This window comes from Carassius auratus, unplaced genomic scaffold (assembly GCF_003368295.1).
Source record: "Carassius auratus strain Wakin unplaced genomic scaffold, ASM336829v1 scaf_tig00041983, whole genome shotgun sequence".
Taxonomy (NCBI): Eukaryota; Metazoa; Chordata; class Actinopteri; order Cypriniformes; family Cyprinidae; genus Carassius; species Carassius auratus.
Window position 1 is genome coordinate 34,922 of NW_020526686.1, and position 21,628 is coordinate 56,549.

The 21,628-nt window shown below is 36.3% G+C and overlaps 1 protein-coding gene across 1 annotated transcript in view; it reads right to left on the reverse strand.

Moving 5' to 3' along the window:
- Positions 1 to 1,198: 1,198 nt before the first annotated feature.
- Positions 1,199 to 21,628, reverse strand: part of LOC113085605 (mitogen-activated protein kinase kinase kinase kinase 4) — a 50,630-nt gene continuing 30,200 nt past the window's right edge. Inside the window, exons 9-12 of the mRNA XM_026255211.1 lie at positions 6,536 to 6,608; positions 6,208 to 6,418; positions 1,836 to 1,997; positions 1,199 to 1,759 (exon numbers count right to left, since the gene is read on the reverse strand). Of these exons, the coding sequence (XP_026110996.1) occupies positions 1,610 to 1,759; positions 1,836 to 1,997; positions 6,208 to 6,418; positions 6,536 to 6,608 (596 nt within the window). The 3' untranslated portion in view covers positions 1,199 to 1,609. The remainder of the gene's footprint in view (positions 1,760 to 1,835; positions 1,998 to 6,207; positions 6,419 to 6,535; positions 6,609 to 21,628) is intronic.

Below are 21,628 nucleotides of genomic sequence, written 5' to 3' on the forward strand. Positions count from 1 at the left end.
TTTGGGGAAGATCGGACATTTTATGCCTGAGTTATAACATCTTTTATTCCCATGGCGAGACATAGAACTTCGTCGCGGCGCCATGAACAAGCCTTTTAACGAAAACTCAAGATCTTCACAACTGAACATCACACAGGCCTTTAGATTAGACTGACCACAAAAAAGACATTGATTTCATAAAATTTCTAGGAGTAGTTCGTCGCAGCGTAAAATATGTCACTTCCTGTTGCCAATAGGTGGCGCTATGACTATAACTGAATATGGGCATGTCAATCTGTTCAGGTTCGGAGTCTTATCAAACATGTGAAGTTTGGGGCAGATTGGACATTGTATGTGAGTGTTTTAGCAACTTCATTTTTCATGGCGAATCATCGAAATTCGCCAGGCCGCCACGGACACGCCCTTCAACGAAAACTCAAGATCTTCGCAATTTAACATCGCAAAGGCCTTTAGATTAGGCATACCAAATTTGGTGTTGATTTGAAGAACTCTCTAGGAGGAGTTCGTTAAAATACAACACATGGAAATGACCAAAATTACACAAAATATGCTCATAATATTAAAAATAACCGACTTCCTGTTGGGTTTAGAATTTCGCTCCAAGAGTCTTTTTTGTAGGTATTGGTGTGTTACATGTGTGTGCCAATTTTCGTGCATGTACGTGAAACATAGCTGGAAGGCTGTTGATTTTCTTGGTATAGGTGGCGCTGTCGAGCCATTTTGTCACACCCTCTTCTGAATCATTACCGTATGTATATATATTTTTTTAATTGGATGAATTAAACACTTTGCATCTTTGATTTATTTGCACCAACATTATTTGATCTTAACATTTTGGAAAATGTATTTATATAGCATACTTTTATTTAGTCTCACTGGTAAAGACCTTTTTTTTTAATTTAAAAACAAATTTAAAAACTAAAATACTGAATGCTGATTAAGAAACATCTTATTGAATGTGTGTTGATTGTGGTGTTTGGATTGTAGAATGCAGTTATTGTCTTTAATTTCACATGGTTACAGTTAATCTTTTAATTTAAGGCCAGTTCTATGTAGTTTCAACCCAATTCATAAACAAAAGCTAAATGCTGATGTGTGTACCATCTATGTTTGTATTGAATGTAGGCTACTTACTGTGCAGATACTGCTGTTAATTTCAGATGGTTACAGTTATTGTTTTCAATAGCCAAAAGCAAGTTTGGCCTATTAAATACTAAATATCTTGTTAATGCACACTTTCGTTCTTTCTTGTTTGTTGCTTAAAATCGGAAATCGGAAATCGTCCAGTTTGTTTGTAAAAAATCGGTAACGGAATCGGCCATGAAAAATCATGATCGGTGCATCCCTAATGTCAAGCTCTGTGTGTGTGTAACGCGTCAAACTGTAGCCTACATTTATATAATTAAATCACAACCATTACCAATTTTCTGATAGTACTAAGCAATCCCAAATTCTCACCACTATTCATAAAGTTACCAGGTGAGTAACATGTTTCAGCATTGATTATATTCGCATTTGGTGATTTGAACCATTTGAACCCTTTTATCTGTTTATTTGGTTAATTGCTTAAGGCCATTTCTCTATTTTTATCATCATGCATTAACCAGCACTACCCTGAGCATGCCCCCTGAAGAACTGAAACAATGAAACAACTGAAAAACTGATTTAATACCAGTAGTTTGGCCTGCTCCTGCAGCAGCTGTTGCTGAAGGATTTCAAGATGTCTTTGCTCATCCTCGAGCTGCCTGTGGATAAACTCCTGTAAAACAAACCATAAACAAGTGTTTAGCTTAAGTTCTATGTCATTTTAAACACAAGTTATCTAAGAAAGTCACCTGTTCAAGGTCAATCCTCCTCTTTTCCTCCTCAGCCCTCCTGTGCTCTTCTTTCTCTTTACGTCTAAGTTCCATTTCCTCTTTGTGTCTCTTGTCCTCCTGTTCCCTGCGTCTCTGCTCCCGCTCCTGCTGCCGCCTCATCTCACGCTCCCGACGTTGTTGCTGTGAGAAGTTGAGTTTCTTTTTTTCCCATTTTTTACACTGATTGTGGTCCAAAAGATAATACTGAATCTGTGCATGTTATTCTTATTTTTACTGGGGACAGTTCAATTACTTTGGGCGTGGCAACTTCATGTTTACAACAGAGATGTGTGACAACTTGATGTTGGATGTCAACTTATTACTCTAGTAATCTAACAAACCCCCAAGATACAATCAAAAAACTGTATAAGCAATCTATCTGAAATTTCCTAATTTACGTATCAATCAGTCAAATCCCACACTGAATGCCGCTAAAAATGTCATATACATGTAATGTGATTGCTTTGCATTATGATCAATCATCATACATTTAAACTTAAGTGTTAAACTTAAATGTTTCCTCAATCAACATTAACCAGTAAAGACATAATAAAATAAACAAAGCGTTGAATGAGCATAAATATAGTAAAAGTATTGTTATTAGGGCTGGGACAACGCATCGAGGTCGTCGATGACGTCGACGGAAGAAATACATCGACGCAAAATATGCGCATCGATTCGTCGACCTGTTTTTATTTCTCTAAAAAACGTTTGCAAAATGTTTACCTTATGTGCGCTGAATATACGCGATGGAGGGATCAACATTCTGTCCAACGTTATATAACCAATCCAGGGGTTTTTCTGCATTGATCTTTTTTTTTGGCGGCTGTTAAAGCCTTATTTAATAGGTGAGTGATGTAGAATAGAATGACTGCTGGGCCTGACAGGGCGCGTACGAGAGAGAGCCCCGGCTGCACGCGCACTCACAGTCTTCAAACAACATGAGCGCTTCTTGCTCTCTCTCTCCCTTGTGCATATTAATCAAAATCATTAAACACGATAGAAAAAGGGCGAAACACCAAAGTTTCACGCGCGCTCATGTAATGGAAACAGGTCAATTTAGCTCAAAGGGAATCATTTAAGATTTTAAAGGGAATTTGAACAGAATCACTGTTTCACGGCTGTTCACGGAGACGCCCTGCGATTCAGTGAACTAGCCGTTTAACATCAAATCAGCGCTGGATACTAATATCCAAACTATAGTGAAAACACTATTAATTAGCACAGTAACAAGATCGGCAGTTTAAGACATTAACTTGTAAGCACAAAACACAAGATACTTCTCTTTTCAATATGAATAAGGCTTTATTAGATAAATCTAAGACATATAAACTAATCTAACACATAAACGCACGCACACACACATTCACACAAGTTGCAGGAAGGTCGAAAGTTAGGGAAAGATGAGTTTAATAGAATGGAAATATGGAATCCCAAGTTAACAGCAATACGTTAAATTGCATAAACATGAACAACCATCAATCACGTAATTAGCGCTCGCATTGAGTTCCTCAATGAGGTTAAAATTATATTAGATACACCAGTAAAGGTCACAGTCTGGAGGTAAAGTTACTTGCATCTCCTGTGAAGAAGGAGCCTCGGTGAAAGGGCTATCCCGAGGTCGTTGATTGGCTGGAAGTTCAGTCTCTGAAGTGACGTGTTGGGAAGCCCGTGGTTGTTGGGCGTTGGCTGAAAGTGCAGAGTCGTGTGCGCTGGTTGAAGTTGAACCGACGTTACAAAACTTAACTCAGAACACAAAACTCTCAAACGGAAAAGAAAAGAAATAAAGTTTGACGAGACTAGGTTGTGTTCCTTCTCATCGTGGCATAGTAGCAGCAGGCAGGCACGCTGGAACCGCGCTCAAAGAACAATGATGACTAACCACATGGCTAGATGCTACAAGCTAAAGCTAGGTAGCAAAGCTACAAGCTAGAAGCTAAGAGCAGGCATGACTGATAGCACGAGCAAGGCTGGAACTAAAAGCTGACTAAAAGCAAGGCAGGACTGATAGCACAAGCAATGCTAGAACTAAAAGCAAAATTTCATGGTGTCCAAAGTATTTAAACTTCCTTGTTGGCAACCCCTCAAATGTTGCCTTGACCAATCAGATATGGTCTTGGCTCGGGGGGGTATCATAAATCATTTGTTTATCTTACCAAGCATGTGGTTCTTGCCTCACAGGGTCTAATTTTGGACATGATTCCTATAGACGGTTTCAACAGCATCAACATAAACAAACGTTAATGCGCGTGAGCGCTTTTGTGGACCTAACTTAACTTCCGGTAGACTCCAAATAGAATCAATAACAACAGCCAAGTCCCTCTAGAGTAGATATTTTTTGATAACAAACAAAATGTGTTTTCTGTGTGGATCAGGCAGACTTAATGAAAATGCTAATTCATTATTTGCCAGCAGGAGATTTAAAGCATAGACATAAAGCGCGAGAAATAGAGGTTTCCCCAGTATCAGCTGTAAACAAAGCAGAGCTGGTACGCTCACACGCTGCTTTATCAGGCATATAACATGCAAGTCTTCTTTCAGAAATACAGGGATATAAAAACACCCGTGCCTCGTTTTGATATTTAAACATAAATGAAAGGAATTATTATTATTAAACGTGCAGTACGTAACGTAACGTTACGTTACTCATGTTTATTTAACGAAGCCTTTTTGAAAATCGATCAGTTTTAAAATTGTGGCGAATCTCCAAAAATAAATAAATGTATGGGAAACACATCCCGCAGCACAACCACCTGAGCCCAACTTCAGTCTACTCATCACCTTGGCTTTAACTGCGTTTGTAGGAGGTCCCGCTGCAGACTGATATACACAACATAGACCGGAAGTTAACTTAGGTCCAGGCGCGTGCGCCCGATAAAACCGTCTATAACACGATTATGATATATTTTACAAATAAATGATTGTCAGGACAATATCAAGCAAGAAAATTCGATTATATCAATACTAGACATGACTATGTATCCTATAGTTATCAAAAGACATACAGAATAAGTGATTATACATGATAGTCAAATGTGTGGGTTACACATAAATTAATATGGATTTAAGCAATGGAATGATTCATTCAAGTCTTTTTGAGTTCATTCTGGTCCATATATAATGTACAAAAAGCAGTTTCTTTGCCATTCTCTGGCAAAGGGACTTTTCTGTGAAGACAAAGGTTTAAAGCCCTTCCCCCTTAGGAATTTCAGTCTGGTTCTGCTGGGTGGGGGAAGTCAATGCAAGTATTTAACTTGATCTCCTGGGTTTACATGTGATGTCCAGCGTTGCATTTCAATCACGAACAATAAATTTGACAATCTCTTCTTCGAATTAAAATTGTCAATAATTGTTCTATTGGTGTTAATGTTGAAAGCTGTTGTGTGAACAAGTTGGTTGGTTGGTTATCTTGCTTGGTTCTTGTGGCACTAGAACTGATTTATGACTTCCTGAGGAGTTCGGCTCTCGTTTCAATGCACACAACTCTGATAGACTCTTTAATTTGTTTGGTTCGACTCATTTCTGCTACACTCACGCACTCACAGTCTTCAAACTACACGAGCGCTGTGTTACTCTCCCTCTCTCCCTCGTGCATAATAACCAAAATCATTAGACACAATAGAAAAAGGGCAGAACGCCAAAGTTTCACATGGATCATTCGGAGATTTTTTTTTTTCTCCATGACAGGCTGCTGGCTCCCACTGTTTATTTTTTTAATTCTTTTTTTGAAAAGCACTCTCTGTATTAGCTTAAAGCCCTCAAGTTTACATTGATTACTGTATTCTTTCAAGCATAAAAATACATTTTTTATTGAATGCTAGACATCAAGTTGTTGTTATTTTCATCTGAAAGAAGAACTTTTTTTCAGTAAGCTAGGCCCTATGTGTTCAGTAAGCTTGTTTCAATAAGCTATGTTTTTTCAAGGCTTCAAGGTTTTATTGAATGCTATCTCTATACAAGTGCCAAGTAATGCATTCTTAGTCAGTCTTTTATTTTGTTATTTTAAGAGCAATAAACATATATTGCAATGTTAAGGAATTCATGTTTTTTTCATTCAGATATGTAAATCAACATGTATAGTATTGCAACATGTTAGTAGTCAATTAATGGGGAGATAATCGAAATTGAATCGGTCTGAAAAATTAATCGTTAGATTAATCGATGCATCGAAAAAATAATCGATAGATTAATCGTTTAAAAAATAATCGTTTATCCCAGTCCTAATTGTTATATATTGCCACCACAACCGCCTGCACTTCCATTTTCTACAAAATGACTCACACACACATTCATGTAGAACAGTATACGCAGGATTAACACAAAAATCACAATATTTATATTGGAGACCAACCTCCTCAAGCCGTTTTCTTTGCTCCTTCTGCTGTTCAATTCGTTTTTGTCTCTCAGCCAATAACTGGAGTTTATATTCCTCTTGTTCTCTGAGTTGCTGTTCCTGGAGGAGCTGTTGTCTTCTCAGTGCCTCTGAACGCTCCTTATTCTCCTGCTGCAGCCGAATGAAATCACGTCGCAGAGTAGATTCACCAGGCACATTCACTATAGAACTGAGGGTGAGGGGTCACATCAATAAGACTTAAAACAAGCCACCCAGGAATACACTGAAAGTTTCAAGATACATCTGAAGCTAAGTAATTCTTACTTAAAAAAATATTTTGTGATACCTGGCCTCTCCTTCCTGTTCTTGTGCCTCTTCTCCCTCTTCTTCACTTCCACTGTACTCATATTCTGTCTCATCTGAAAGGAGAGAAAAATAAATCGTAGTCATAACATTTTAAAATTTGCTTTAAAAAAAAAAAAAAAAAAAAAAAAAGTCCTGCAACATTCTTTGAGAACTCCGCTTTACAGTGTGAAATAAAACACTACAAAAATCAGATAACAATTACATGGGGAGTTGGCAACTTTTATTATGTATTTGTACTACATTATATACAGTGGAATTGCTATTGCCATGTGTTTTACAACTAATGCTAAGCAACAAGGTTTACGCAGTCTGATCCAAAGATGCATACAGGCATGGAGATATGAGCAACAGAAAGAACAACCCTCTACAGACACCTTGACAATTGAATTGCCATTGGCATTTTTACTCGCCAGACTGTAAACTGCAGGTTATTACTATAAACTTTAACAATTTGTTTACACTTTTTTAAAATACTTTTTAATGAAATCTATATAAAATAAAAAAAAGAATAAGAAATAAAATACTGCTGCAAAGTTCTCCAATAAAAAATAAAAAAATAATTTCAGTCTCAAACCAATATTATATAATCAAATATATTGAAAAATATAAATAAATAATTGTGATTACAGTGCAGCATTACCAATCCCAGCTTGTAGGCCTGCTCATATTTAAAAAGTATATGAAGCGTCGATTATGGCTTAAATGTGGACGTAGTTTACTATGGCTACATTCAGACTGTTAGTCCAAATACGATTATCTTGTATCCGATTGGAATCTGATCTAAAATGATGTCCACACTGTATATCGCAACTGTTCAGATCTGATTTGTGTGTCCATGCAGCTGTTTTAAATTTGCGATAGATATGTTGTTTTATTTAAATTTTACAACGTGGAAATGTGTAGCCAACGCACTGGACTACTGCGTCTTGAGCTGCAGAACTCTAGGAGGCTGGTATGTAAAATTACAGCTTTTTTTTCCGTGCTGCGCTGGTTTCAAAAATAATAATTGTCTGCTCGTCCGGCACACTGCAACAACAAAGCCTCGTTTCGGCAGCGACTTTAAGCATGTTCCCTATAACATAATTATTCTATAATACTATGTATTCAACAGCTGCTCAGGTCCACATTTTAAGCCTGCTGGAGCACATTAAGCAGCAGCAGGACCAGCTGGTGTCCAAGGTCAATCACCCGAGCAGCAGAGTGTGCTCAAGAGCCAGAGTGTCCTGAATGCATGCCCATCGAATCACTGGAAGCGATGGATGAGCTTTTTGTAAACATTAATTTACACATGTGCATGTGGTTGATGAGCTGATGCTGTAACTGTACCTCTCTAAACCACAAACGCCTTCTTTAATCACTCTTTAACTTTTGACAGAACTCGAAATGTTTTAACCGATGCGACCGATTAGTTTAGGCCAAAACTCGCTAATTTTTTTAATAATCAGCAATAATCAGTCAAATGGCCGACTTCCAGATTGATGACACGTCGGGAAAACCCTCTATTCAGAAGACCGCACACACAGCCTGTGTCTCTGAATGCTTCTCATAATCGTTCCTCTCTTCCCCATGCGGCGCGAGTCCAGCGTCACGGACGAGTCATTCACATTTGCCACACTCACGCAGCCTGTTTCGTAACGCTCGGTTATATTCGCACGTGCACTGCACCGCAAATCTCCACAAGTGCATCTGGCAGTATGGATGAAGCTCGACGCATGCGCGCAACCTACGTTGACTCGCGCCTGGCTCCGCATTTAAAACAAATGTAAATTCAGTCTAACTGCTTGCTAATTTCACTTGAATTAAATGAAACATTCAGCACATTTTCCACTTATTCTTAAAATCCCAAATACAGTGTAACATGTAATACTTTAATAATTAACTAAAGAAATACAGTTCTTTATTTACATAAAAAATAAATATTTCCAGTGAAATTCAGTAACTAAGTTAATTCTATAAAATTAGCTATACCATTATAATTTTGTCTGCTTAAAAAAAAGAAGAAAAAAAGAAATATGTCTGCAGTGTGTATGCGTTGCATTTTTTTTTACACACCCATGTTAAAGGATTCCAGTTGTGTTCCAGGAGCGTTGCGTCTGCAGCAGTGCTTACGTACCGTGTATCGGACTGGAAACGTATCCTGTGTGAAAGCACATCGAGTCCGTGCTGCACCACATACGTAATGCACATGGACTGCATACGCACTGCAGATGGAGTATGTGTGAAACAGGCATGAGCAGAGCATATATATATATATATAGCAGGGTTTAATCAGTCAAATTTAAGATTTTTTAAGATTTTTTAAGACCATTAGGATTTGAATTTATCACCTACACGAATTACGATAACTTCAGTCATTAAAATTCCTTTCAAAAGTCTTTTTTTATTATTGACTTTCATTGAAAGTAACAAGTTTTATTATTTAAAGAGTTATTCTATTATTTCTTAAGATTAAGAAACTGAAGCCTTCGCTTCAAGAATACAGGAACACTTAACAATTGTAACATTGTAAAGTAACAATTCTTTTATGGCATTACTTTCCAAAATAATAAGTGTTATTGGTGTTTGGTCACAGTATTTAATACCCACAGGACGTAGCTGGGGTCAGTGGGGCCCCGGTGAAGGTTGTACCAGTGGGCCCTGTTTGAAATTGTTTAATTTGTATGTTTGTTCATTTTTATTTATTTTTGCTATTTACACAATGTTTAAGTTTTTTTCAAGTTTGTAGGTGTCAAGGTACAAAAAACCGAATAATTAAATGTAAAATAGCACTGGATAGTCTTCAATGTAAAAATTTAATATACAATCAAATCAGACACCTGGAACATTTCTCACATTATTAGTTTATTTGCTATTGCTTCTAAAATGGTTATAAAATGAAAAGGAACTTATAGTTAAACTCTGTCAGAACAAATTTGTCTTGATAATGTCATAACATTGATAGAAATGTACGTAATCAACCAAAAATCCTGACAACTGTTATGACAATATTTACACAAATATCAATACTTTGTTGACCAATTACCAAGCAATGCTTCATTTTGTTCAGACTGTGGTGTGAAAAGGTTGCATTAGCAATTCAGAAAAAAAAAAACTTAAGCAATGCATGGTGCTTTATAAGGTGCTGAATCATTTTTGTTCCCAATTTTATATATAGATAGATAAAAAAATTTATATCCATCTATTTCACTAGTAGTTCACTGTATGAAGATTCTTTGGGTATAATATGTCACAGTTTGCTTATACTCACTTACATAAATGTATTAAGCCCCTTTCACACTGCCATTCCGGCAAATACAGGGGTAAAGTGTTCTGGAGTGTGGATAATTTTTGGTTTGACTGTGCATAAATTCTTGTTAAAACTACAAAGTAATGAAGTCAAGAGCAGTGAGTGATTTTTCTTTCATTTTCTTGGATTAACATTACAGCAGCTAGTAGCTAAATTAGGCGCGGTCACTTTAAGAGACGATGAACGCATCTTTTTCCTCAACTGTTTACTTTCACTTAAGAAATAACTGACAAATAAATATGTTTTTTCGAGCATACTTTCCAAGGCAGGTATTTTGACATATTTTGCATGTATTTGTCGGTACAGGAGCAAAAAGAAGCAAATTCGGTGTACAAGCGTTTTGAGACGCCTTTATCAGCGTGAGCCCTGAACACCGTGGTAATGAATTGTGCCCTTTCAAATCTTTTTTTTTTTTTGTTCAAAACTGCGATTAGTATTTGTTCGTTCATGTGCAGGAGGGACTGTCCGTGATACGCGGCTCTCTCTCTCTCCGCACCGAACACAGAGCGCGCGAGTAACCAGCTACTCAGTTCAGCTTTTCTGCGTCTTATGTTTCGATGCTTGATACCAATTGTTAGCGATGGGCTTGAGCCAGCTACTAAACGCACCGTCTTCGAGCCATAGATCATTAAAGGTACATTTTCCCATTGTGATAGCCAGGATGATTTCAATTAAGCTAAGCAGTGACGCAGTATGATACAGTATGTTCGGAGTTTGCGCAGGTTTCTGTGAAAGTCCTTCTGACAAGTCTGTATGCTGCCGCATGGACCTTGTAGTTCCGGAGCGCTGTGATACCAGTGTGATACCACCCAGATTCCTCATACAGAACTACAACAAATGAATGCCATTGCTGCTGCGAGCGCATTTTGATGGAAGAACAAATTAATGGACTAGCATATCAATTTAAGATGTGGCAAAATGTTTTTTAGGGTGAGTTATTAATGACATAATTTAGATTTTTGGGTGAACTACCCCTTTAACGCCGAGTGGATGGTTAGATGCATGATCAGCTAGTATTAACAAAAAAATTATAATAAAAAAAAGGTCCTTCCAGCATTAAGGTAATAACATTACAGTTTTGTATCATCTTGTCTCAGTTATAAATGTATAAATATATTAAAACTTGTTTTGAAAAATTTCTTTGTCATTGGAATATTGATTTTAAAATTGATTTAAATCATAAATCAGATTAAGGCCATATGCTATGCCCAGCAATAAAAGCAAGTAAAGAAGGCTCCCTTTAAAATAACTTATGTTGTCAGTTAATTAATTTTTGCATCGTATGCATTTTGTTGATTATGATTTGAGAACTTGAGTTTAATCATGAGGACGGTTTATTAATCCGTCCATTCTTTAGAGTTTCAAAGATTTAGCTAAATTGTGCAGATTTAATGTATTCGTTTCTTGTTTTAGTTAGGCCTAAATAATGGGAGCGAAATGATACAGTGGCTCACGTTTTACTAAAATAAAGAATTTATAAAACACACAATGATTTCTTAATCGGTGTACAAATAGGTATCTTTTACCAAGTAGTTATCTGACAAAATAAAGGACAGGTAACGAATAACAAAGTATGCACATCAAAAATGCATGCTGTTTCATTAAAGGAATTTTAATATATATATATATATATATATATATATATATATATATATATATATATATATATATGTCATGATTCTGCCCTCGTGTCCTTGATTTTTCCTAGTCTTGAGGCAGGATCATGACAGACCCATGTTTTGTGTACAAGCGCATGGCCTTGTCTTTGGGCCATGTGCTTGTGTTGTCTCGTTCCCTTGCCCCGCCCCCCTTGTTAACCTAGTCGTGTCTTGATTGTCCTATCTGTAACACCTGTCGCGTCTTGATTAGTACCCCTATTTAGATCTCCTAGTGTGCTCTGTCTTGCGTCGGTTCATTGTACCTGTGATTGTGATTGTTCCACTCTGTGATTGTTCCTTAAGAAGTGTTTGTATTACCGTGAGTGTTTGTTTATAGCTAGTATTTAGAGTCCTTGTTTATCTTGTTAGTCCAGTCCTGTTTTAGTTATTTAGTCTTTACCTTGCTCCGTGTTTTCCCCCTCGTGGGTTTTGTTTTCCCCTTTTTGTAAATAAACCTGTTTGTGTTGTAAATCCTGTCTGCACCTGAGTTCCTCCCTTACCAAAACCCTGACTATATATATATATATATATAAACAAATGATAAAGCTTGGCTTATTGAATATCAGATCCCTTTCTAGGAAAACACTTTTTGTAAATAATATGATCACTGATCATAATCTAGATGTTCTCTGTATGACAGAAACCTGGCTAAAACCTGATGATTACATTATTTTAAATGAGTCCACCCCCCAAGATTACTGTTATAAACATGAGCCGCATCTAAAAGGCAAAGGGGGAGGTGTTGCTTCAATTTATAACAACGTTTTCAGGATTTCTCAGAGGGCAGGCTTCACGTATAACTCGTTTGAAGTAATGGTGCTACATATAATATTATCCAGAGAAAAAAATGTTAATGATAAATCCCCTGTTGTGTTTGTACTGGCTACTGTATACAAGCCACCAGTGCTCCGTACAGACTTTATTAAAGCATTTGGTGATTTTACATCCGAGTTAGTTCTGGCTGCAGATAAAGTTTTAATAGTTGGTGATTTATCCGTGTTGATAATGAAAAAGATGCATTGGGATCAGCATTTATAGACATTCTGAACTCTATTGGGATTAGACAACACATTTCAGGACCTACTCATACTCTAGAATTAAATCTGTCACATGGAATTGATGTTGATAGTGTTGAAATTATGCAGCCTAGTGATGATATCTCAGATCATTATTTAGTTTTGTGCAAACTTCATATAGCCAAAATTGTAAATTCTACTTCTTTTTACAAGTATGGAAGAACCATCACTTCTACCACAAAAGACTGCGTTTTAAGTTATCTTCCTGATGTATCCAAATTCTTTAGCATATCCAAAACCTCAGAACAACTTGATGATGTAACAGAAACTATGGACTCTCTCTTTTCTAGCATTTTAAATACAGTTGGTCCTTTACGCTTAAGGAAGGTTAAGGAAACCAGTATGTCACTATGGTATAATGAGCATACTAGCACCCTAAAGAGAGCAGCCCGAAAAGTTGAGCACAGCTGGAGGAAAACAAAACTAGAGGTATTTCGTATTGCTTGGTGGGAAAGTAACCTTTCCTACAGAAAAGCATTAAAAACTGCTAGAACCGATAACTTTTCTTCTCTTTTAGAAGAAAACAAAAATAACCCCAGGTATTTATTCAACACAGTGGCTAAATCAATGAAAAATAAAGCAACAACAAATGTTGACATTTCCCAACATCACAGCAGTAATGACTTTATGATCTACTTCTAAAAACGATACTATTAGAGATAAAATTGTAACCATTCAGCCGTCAGCTACAGTATCGCATCAGACAGTGCACTATAGACGCCTTGAGGAACAGTTCCACTCATTCTCTACTATAGGAGAGCAAGAATTATATAAACTTGTTAAATCATTTAAACCAACTACATGTATGTTAGACACTATACCATCTAATCTCCTAAAAGAGGTGCTTCCAGAAGTCATAGATCCTCTTCTGACTATTATTAATTCCTCATTGTCATTTGGATATGTCCCCAAAACCTTTAACCCTTTGAAGTCGATTAACGCATATATGCGTTTTGAGTCATTTTCTCCTGATAACCCCCAAAAAGAACTTAAATTACACTCTCAATTTTAATCGTACAGATAAGAGCAATACATCAATCGAATCTGTAAAGGGTCTACTTTTTTTTGGATACAGACATAATAACAAAGAACCTTTGTGCACTTATAAAATAAAGATAACAAACAAGGTGCGCTGTCTGCAGCCTTTATGTGCGCTGATCTTCATTTACAAACACATCATTAAAATGCAGAGATGTATAGTAACGAAGTAGAACTACTTCACTACTGTACTTAAGTACTAAAAGGCGGTATCTGTACTTTACTAGAGTATTATTTTTTTCTCCTACTTCCACTTTTACTTCGGTACATATTTTCGCTGAGTTTAATACTTTTACTCCGATATTTTTTTTTTATGTGCTGCATCGTTACTCGTTAATAAGGTTACGAATCATTGCATTACAAACCACTGCCAGAACTGTAGATGGCAGGTTTGATGAAGCTGGCACATCAATGAGCGAAACAAGCGATTAAGAAGACTGCGCGTGCTGACTCAACTGCTGTGAAGAGAGAAATGAACACCGAGCCGAGCCAGATAATGACTCGTTCACGAGTCAAGAACCGGTTTCATCGGTTCGCGGATGACCAGTAACGTTAGTTCTTTGTGACAGTTCTATTCAATAAACCAGTTGAAGAAAACAGTTCACCGATTCTTTTGCGCTCGATGCAATGGCGTCATTGGCGTTGACTGCACCTGGGCTCATAACATTAACACAGAATCAGTTCAGAATCAATCACCAAAAGAATCAGTTCAGTTCAGACGCTCTGTGTGTCGGTTTGCTTCACGCTAAATCACACATGCGCTGTATCATCAGCTCCTCGGTTCACGAATCGGACGCGTCTGACAGAAACGGTTCTTGACTCGTGAACGAGTCATTATCTGGCTCGGCTCGGTGTTCATCTTCAGTTCTCTCTTCACAGCAGTTCAGTCAGTGTCCTGTTTGAGTCAATGAATTACTACGGGATATTGGTTTGTTTTAACTCAGAGGGAGTGTCAGACACATTAAACAAGTTAACAGCTTAATCTGTGGATTAATGCGTATTGGAGACGCGAACTGTTTAAAATGATTCAGTTCGATTTGGTGGACTGTTTCAAAAAGATCCGGTTACATCGAATGATTCGTTCGCGAACCAGATATCACAAACTGCTTTGTTTTTAACTGTCTTACAACAGACACGGAAGAGAAGACAATGCTGAATAAAGTCGTAGTTTTTGCTATTTTTGGACCAAAATGTATTTTCGATGCTTCAAAAAATTCTAAATGACCCTCTGATGTCTTACGGGTTTGAAACAACATGAGGGTAAGTTATTAATGACATCATTTTGCAAATTGGGCTAACTAACCCTAGTAACCATTTTTTGTTTACAAGAAGTTACAGTCAAAGGAATTGTGATAGTCCTTAGGTTAATCATTTGAAATAGTAAAAACAATATGTTCAAACTTTTGACTACTTTCTTTAATAGCTACATAACACAATACTTCTACTTTTACTTTCAGTACTTGAGTAGAAAATTTTAAAATAGACTACTTGCAATACTTAAGTACAAAAATTTGTGAATACTTTAGTACTTCTACTTAAGTGTGGTGCTTAAAGAGCACTTCAACTTCTACTCAAGTCACTTTTTTGATACAGCACTTGTACTTTTACTCAAGTATGGGTCTCTAGTACTTTATACATCTCTGTTAAAATGAACTGTAACTCCGTGAATACTCAACGAAGAGACATGTGAATCATAATCCATATGAAAACAATGCAATGTCGGTTTTCCATGTCTCCCTTCATTATATCTAATGTGACCACGCCCCTGCGCTGATCGCGCTATTCCGATTCAAACTGAAGCGCACGGCTTGAATACGCCCACACAGAAGAAAAAGCAGTGAGACTGTTCTTCAAGTTTTTATTTTATTTTACTGTTTGCTTCGCGATGAGAGGAATAAGACATAATTCACCCCAAAAAGATGTGATGTGGTTGAGGATTTGAGAAATGGATTTCCTCAGAAAAAAAGAATGAAGCACTTTATTCAGCAGAGATCATAAACATGAGTAAGTCTCTTTTTCTTTATTTGTACTAGTTTTCACATAACGTGTAAACATTTTACTAGTTAGACTTTTTCCAAATAATTTTTTCCAAACTATAATTCCCGACTAAATGTATAATCAAGTGAAACATTATGAAGTTTCAATAACAATATACAATACCATTCAAAAGCTTGATGTAAATAATATAAATGTCACAAATAGATATAACTCTAACAAATGTTAAAACAATGCAGTTCTTTCAATTTATTCCCCCTAAAAAAACCTGAAAAATATTTTCAGCTCTTTTCAACATTAAAAATAATGATGATGATGATAATAAATGGGGGTTTTATTTGGTAGAAAATAAGATTGTTAAAAGGATTTCTGAAGGATTGTGTGACTGGAGTAAGGATGCCAAAAAATTTGTTTGAAAGTAAGCTTTGATTGTTCCTAATAAACTGTTTAACTGCTCCCCCAAGTGGATATTAAATTATGTTGTGGGATAATTAAATATATTCTTAATAAACTACAAACATAAAATTATATCGATTTATTTTGTTCTCACATTCTTTCTTGTAACTCCTCACTGACAGTGGCATAGCTGAATGAGAGGCTCATTATGCAGCTCATTATGCGGCCCTTTGTCTTCTCAGGTGTAAATCACAATGATATTCATGATAGTTGACGCCTACTCGCATATGACTTTTACCAACAAAAAGTGTCTTAGAAAATTTAAATCAATATATTGTTTTCTGTGAGTGAGTAAACAAGATGATTTTCACATAATTTAGAAAGAAAAATTCTAGGCTACAAGCTCCAGTTCTCAACAGTACCGGGAACCATTGTTCTTTATGTGTTTTATGGCCTTATTCAAGTGACTTAACATTTTTAGTTTTTCACTAACCATGCATAACATTTTTTTTTCTCAAAAATACAATTATGTACATGCATGCATTTCACATATTATTATAGCCTAGTTTGTGCTGATTACAGTGATATTAGACTTTACCCATTTAGATATTTATAAGAAACTGAAAAAAACACAAATATCAGGGCATGACAAAACTTCTCCAGGCCCCAAAAATACCATTAGACTCCAGAGGGTTAAACTGGCTGTTATTAAGCCTCTCAACAAAAAACCACAACTTGACCACAAAGAACTAGTTAATTATAGACCAATCTTGAATTTCCCTTTTCTGTCCAATATACTAGAAAAGGTGGTATCCTACCATTATATTCCTTCTTAGATAAAAATTTTATACAGTAGGTGGCCAGCCTATCTGGGCCTTGGTGCCGCGGCGGTAACTGTAATTCAGTCGCGTGTTGAAATCATTTGCGAAACTATCGCCAGGTGGCGCAAAGGGACGGATTGCGAAATGAATGTAATTATAAAATGAGATAGCAGTAAGTAAAACAACAATAACATTATGATATAACATTGTAACATAAAATCTTTTACAATTTGTTAATTGTAAAATTATTAATATATAAGCTAAATGTTTTAATTTCATTTTCATTTTGATTCATTCTTGGTTTAAAAAATCTTCAAGTTCCATATGCAGAGCAAAATGGGAACGGTCCAGCATTTAGCAATAATTAGTATTAACTCTGTTATTATTCTTGATTTTTCAAACTACCAACACTTTGCATTTTTTGAATTATGCCTTATGTGTGACCAAAAATTAAGTATTATTTGTTTCAGCTGTTTGATCGCTGGTGCCTCGCGCACGTATTCACTGGAAACAGCAGTCATTCACCAGACATTTGGCGTGAGCACTTTGACATATTGTTAATTATGATTTTTTGTTCCATCGATACTGAAACGCACACAGCCTATTTACCTCATGAATAATTGTTAAGCTTCAAATGGGCAACATCAGGAACATGGAAACGTTTGGATTCCTCCTGATTGAGAGCCCAAGCTTAACTTATGCTTAGCTTTAAATATATTTTTTTTTATTAGTAGTATTACTAAGCCTATATTATTATATACTGCAATTATATTTATCCATTAGAATTATATATTTTTAATTATTGTTTTGTTCTGATAATTTTTTTTTTGCGTGTTTAAAAAAAAAACATGCAGCAAATGAAAATAGGCGATTAATCCGTTAAAATGTGTTACTCTTGGTTAACAGTACCACATGCTGAATTAAAAAAAAAAAAAAACATTTTTTTTACATCAATTAAAAATAAAATATGCTACTAATGAAATATACGCTATATCCTAATGTTTTTATGTGATTTTTTTTTTTCTTCATATTTTATTTTCAGACATGAGCAGACCTACTGGCATAAGCATTTAACGAACACATACAAGCGCGCACTTTGGCAGAATTCAATTCAAATAGTCATCAACAGCCATTAGGTAAATTGCCTTTAAGGTAAAATTGCGCATCAGAATGGACACATTTGTTTTTTAAGGGAGAAAAAAAAAATTCCAAAAATGCCAGCGAAATGAACATGTCCAAACTGTGAATAGTCGCGCAACTCACTTGAAGAAGTTCAGGCAAATAGAAACACCATACACTACGTAGCAATCCTTAATTGAAGAAATGTGGCAAAACATCTTCTGAGAGAACCTCATATTATTAAATTCAAAAGTGCTTTCCATATTTGGATCAAAATAGGCTACATTTGTGAACGCACATTTTCTGAAATGTTTGCACGTCAGGTCATGCAAGCCTGCATCTTAAAGCCTCTGTCAAACTTTCTGCATCCGCGAGTCCACTAAGGACCACTAAGCAGGCATGACGTAAAAATCGTCATTGGAGAGTGTGTGCCGAGGCTCTGAACAGACGTCCGCGTGGTCAGTAGGCTTCAAAAGCAAAACTGCACATGTGCAGGCAGAGTGAAGAAGCTCGTTGCTACTCGAACCTGTGCAATCCGTCAGTAAAAGAATATAAAGACAGTCAGATGTGCAATAATTCTGGGCAATTGCAGAGCTGGCCATCAGCCTGCGCATTCAGAAGTATAAATTGAAGAAGTCTGCGTTCCGCGCTGGCCGTGTCTGCGTCCGGATTGCTAATGCGGAAAGTATAACCCAGGCGTTACAATCGCAACTTCTTTGTGCTGTTACTTCTTTCAAGCTGAATCTCACAAAATTGGTCAGCTCCCGACAGTATTAGGTGTTTTATTTATGGGGAGTAGAATTGTTTATTTCAATGAATGTAATAGATTACAGAGAGATTTTCCCATTTTATACAGGAATTGTTCATTTAAAAAAATCTAATTATCATAATCATTTAGAACTTTTTTTTTTACTTATAAACTCCTTGAGAATTTAAAGTTAGTTTAATAGTAGCCTATTTAAATTCAAGTTTAAAAAAAAAAAGGTTTTAATTGCTTAAATTATTTTTTATTAATTAATAATATGTTATCATGTTTATTCTTGTAAAAAATACGTGTTTATTTTTTAAGAAAACAAGGGAAAAATAAGGGACAATCCGAGTATTTGTTTTGCTTTAACTATTTATGTAGGGTACAATTATTAAAAAAAATAAAATAATAATAATAATTAAATAATGTCATTAAAAAATACCATTGGCCTGAGTAATTTTGACCATTATAGAATTGTGACTTTAAAGATTAGTCATTTAGGTAGTAAAAATACTGTGAAATTAATAATGGCATGGATTTTAGAGCATAACAACTGAAGGTTTATGAAACATTAGCCAATAAAGCAATTATTTTTAAACAACGGAACTTAAAGTTGTGAACTAAAATATTATTTCAACCATACAGCATGTGAATAAATAAAATGCATAACGTTTCTGGTGTTTGGATTTGCACTTCAATATAATGAGCTCCTAGTTTAAGAATAGCCCTAGACTCGTTTCTCTCTCTCTCTCTCTCTCTCTCTCTCCCTCTCTAACAGCATTAGCTCAGTGAAATACTTCTTCCTTCCGTTAGAATGAATGTTTTCCTGCCTTGCTTAATGTTGGGCTCATGATCAATAAGTTGTATTGGCCTCAATCTGATTCAGTAAAGTCAAACCGCAGACAGTGAAGCCTCGGAGACCCGAGCGCTGCGAGGTGGGAACAGAGGATTCCGCTTGGTCTTAAAGCCTTCTGCAAACATCCACGATCACAAATAACAATGATTTTCGTAAAATAATGATTAATTATTAATTGATGATTTGTTATTATCATTATGGTCTTGTGAAAATAATAATATGGGCTGCGAGAAAATTATGAATACAAAGAGTAGTGCTGCTGAGTGCAGGCATGTTTCAGCCCAGTAACACACCATTCCTCAGAGCCAAAACACAGACCGAATTCTGTTCAGCTTGAGGGGGTTGGGTTTTGGGTAGTTATGCATGGCTTGTGGGGGTCGAGATAAAGGTGTGACTTGCTCTTTCATATTGGACGGTTTCTTATGAGGCTTTCACTTGCTGAACTGGTTTATATAGGACTGTATATAACTTGGCTATATTCACAGTGCTGGCTCTCTCCGACGAGAGAAATGCAACATTCACACATGACACTATTCGTTTAAAAACATTTCAAGCTTTCTGTAGATATATTTTTAATGTATGTGAGACACCACGATATTATGTTAATTAAAAAATTATACATTCATTATCATGTAAAAATTAAAGTGATGAGACGGCGCCTCCCTGTCATTAATGCACATTAATAATTTTTGCACAAACACTTGAATATGAGCGTCGTGGTTTTCACCCGCTCCAAGAGCGCTCCTTCACGAGTAGCCTACAATTCATGCCAACAGCCATATAACTGCATATTCAGCAAGAATTCATGTTAAACATATTTTGCTTGATCAGAAGGTTACAATGACTGCAAGAGTCGAGCGGGATGTTAAGAGTTCGTCTGTTTCTTTTACTGAATATTTTCGGGTTAAAGCATGATTTAAACAGATTCACACTCAATCGGTTTTGCAATAATGCGTTCAAACAAATGTAATCGTACAGTGCTACTACATTATCAGCATGCTATCTGATTTTGAAATCTTGAAGAAGTTAATCGATCTGTTTAGATAAAATAACTGACAAAGATGTTATTTTCATCACAAACAAAATTTTCACAGCAGAAAGCAGCAATTAAAGGTGCCATCTGTAATGTTTGGCAAAAAAAATCAAGTCATACTCCACATTCTATAACAGATGGGGGCAGTATGCCTCAATAAAGTGAATTGGTCTACTCTAGAGTAACAAACGAGAAACGGCATAGTCTCTATGCTCCGCCCCTACTTTCACAACAACACTACAGCCATAGCCGAAGCCTAACTGTGCGTTCACACTTGCCGCTCTGCTCACGACGCTGCAGAAAGATTTGTGAGCGCTCAGACGCTCCAACGTAGATCGAATGCTTATTTTGTATTTAAAGCGGCCGCAAAGCAAACAAGCTTGTTGATCTCGTGCAGACTAACCACAAGGAGTTATAAGTTAACCTCATTAAATATTGTTGTGGATGAAATATTAGGATCCTTTACTTAAAATGAACAATCTCAGACACCTTGGTCCACGTATCACTTTTAATTTATTTTTTATGTCCCTGTACGCAAACAGGGACACATCATAGATTAATACAAACGCTAAACAGCAATAATCAACCTGTCCTTTATTCTGCTTGGGAATTAATGTGCCAACACTCAAGCATTCACCGTGAGACACACGCAATTGACTCTTTTCACACGCTTTCACACCACACATCATTTTTTTTACGCACAGAAAAACCACGAAGCAAAGAGGACACGGAGACCAACATACTAGACAGAGCAGGTTAGTTATGATATAATAAAATGGGTAACGTTAATCAAACGCAGCTACGCTAGCACGTTTATCGAACAGCCTTCGATACATTGCTATGTTATAACTTCCCGAAAACAAATACACAAACATATAAAACAAACTTCTAGCGAAATACTAACAGCATCTAACTTACTGTTAGAAATGTTGCAAGTTCGGAGTCGAGCCTCATTTCTTTCAGGTCGTTCAGTTGTCTCCAGCGATTGAAAGCAGTGCCGATGTTTACTCTGGTTCGGCTCCTTTTCTTATCGGATTTGATTTGTGA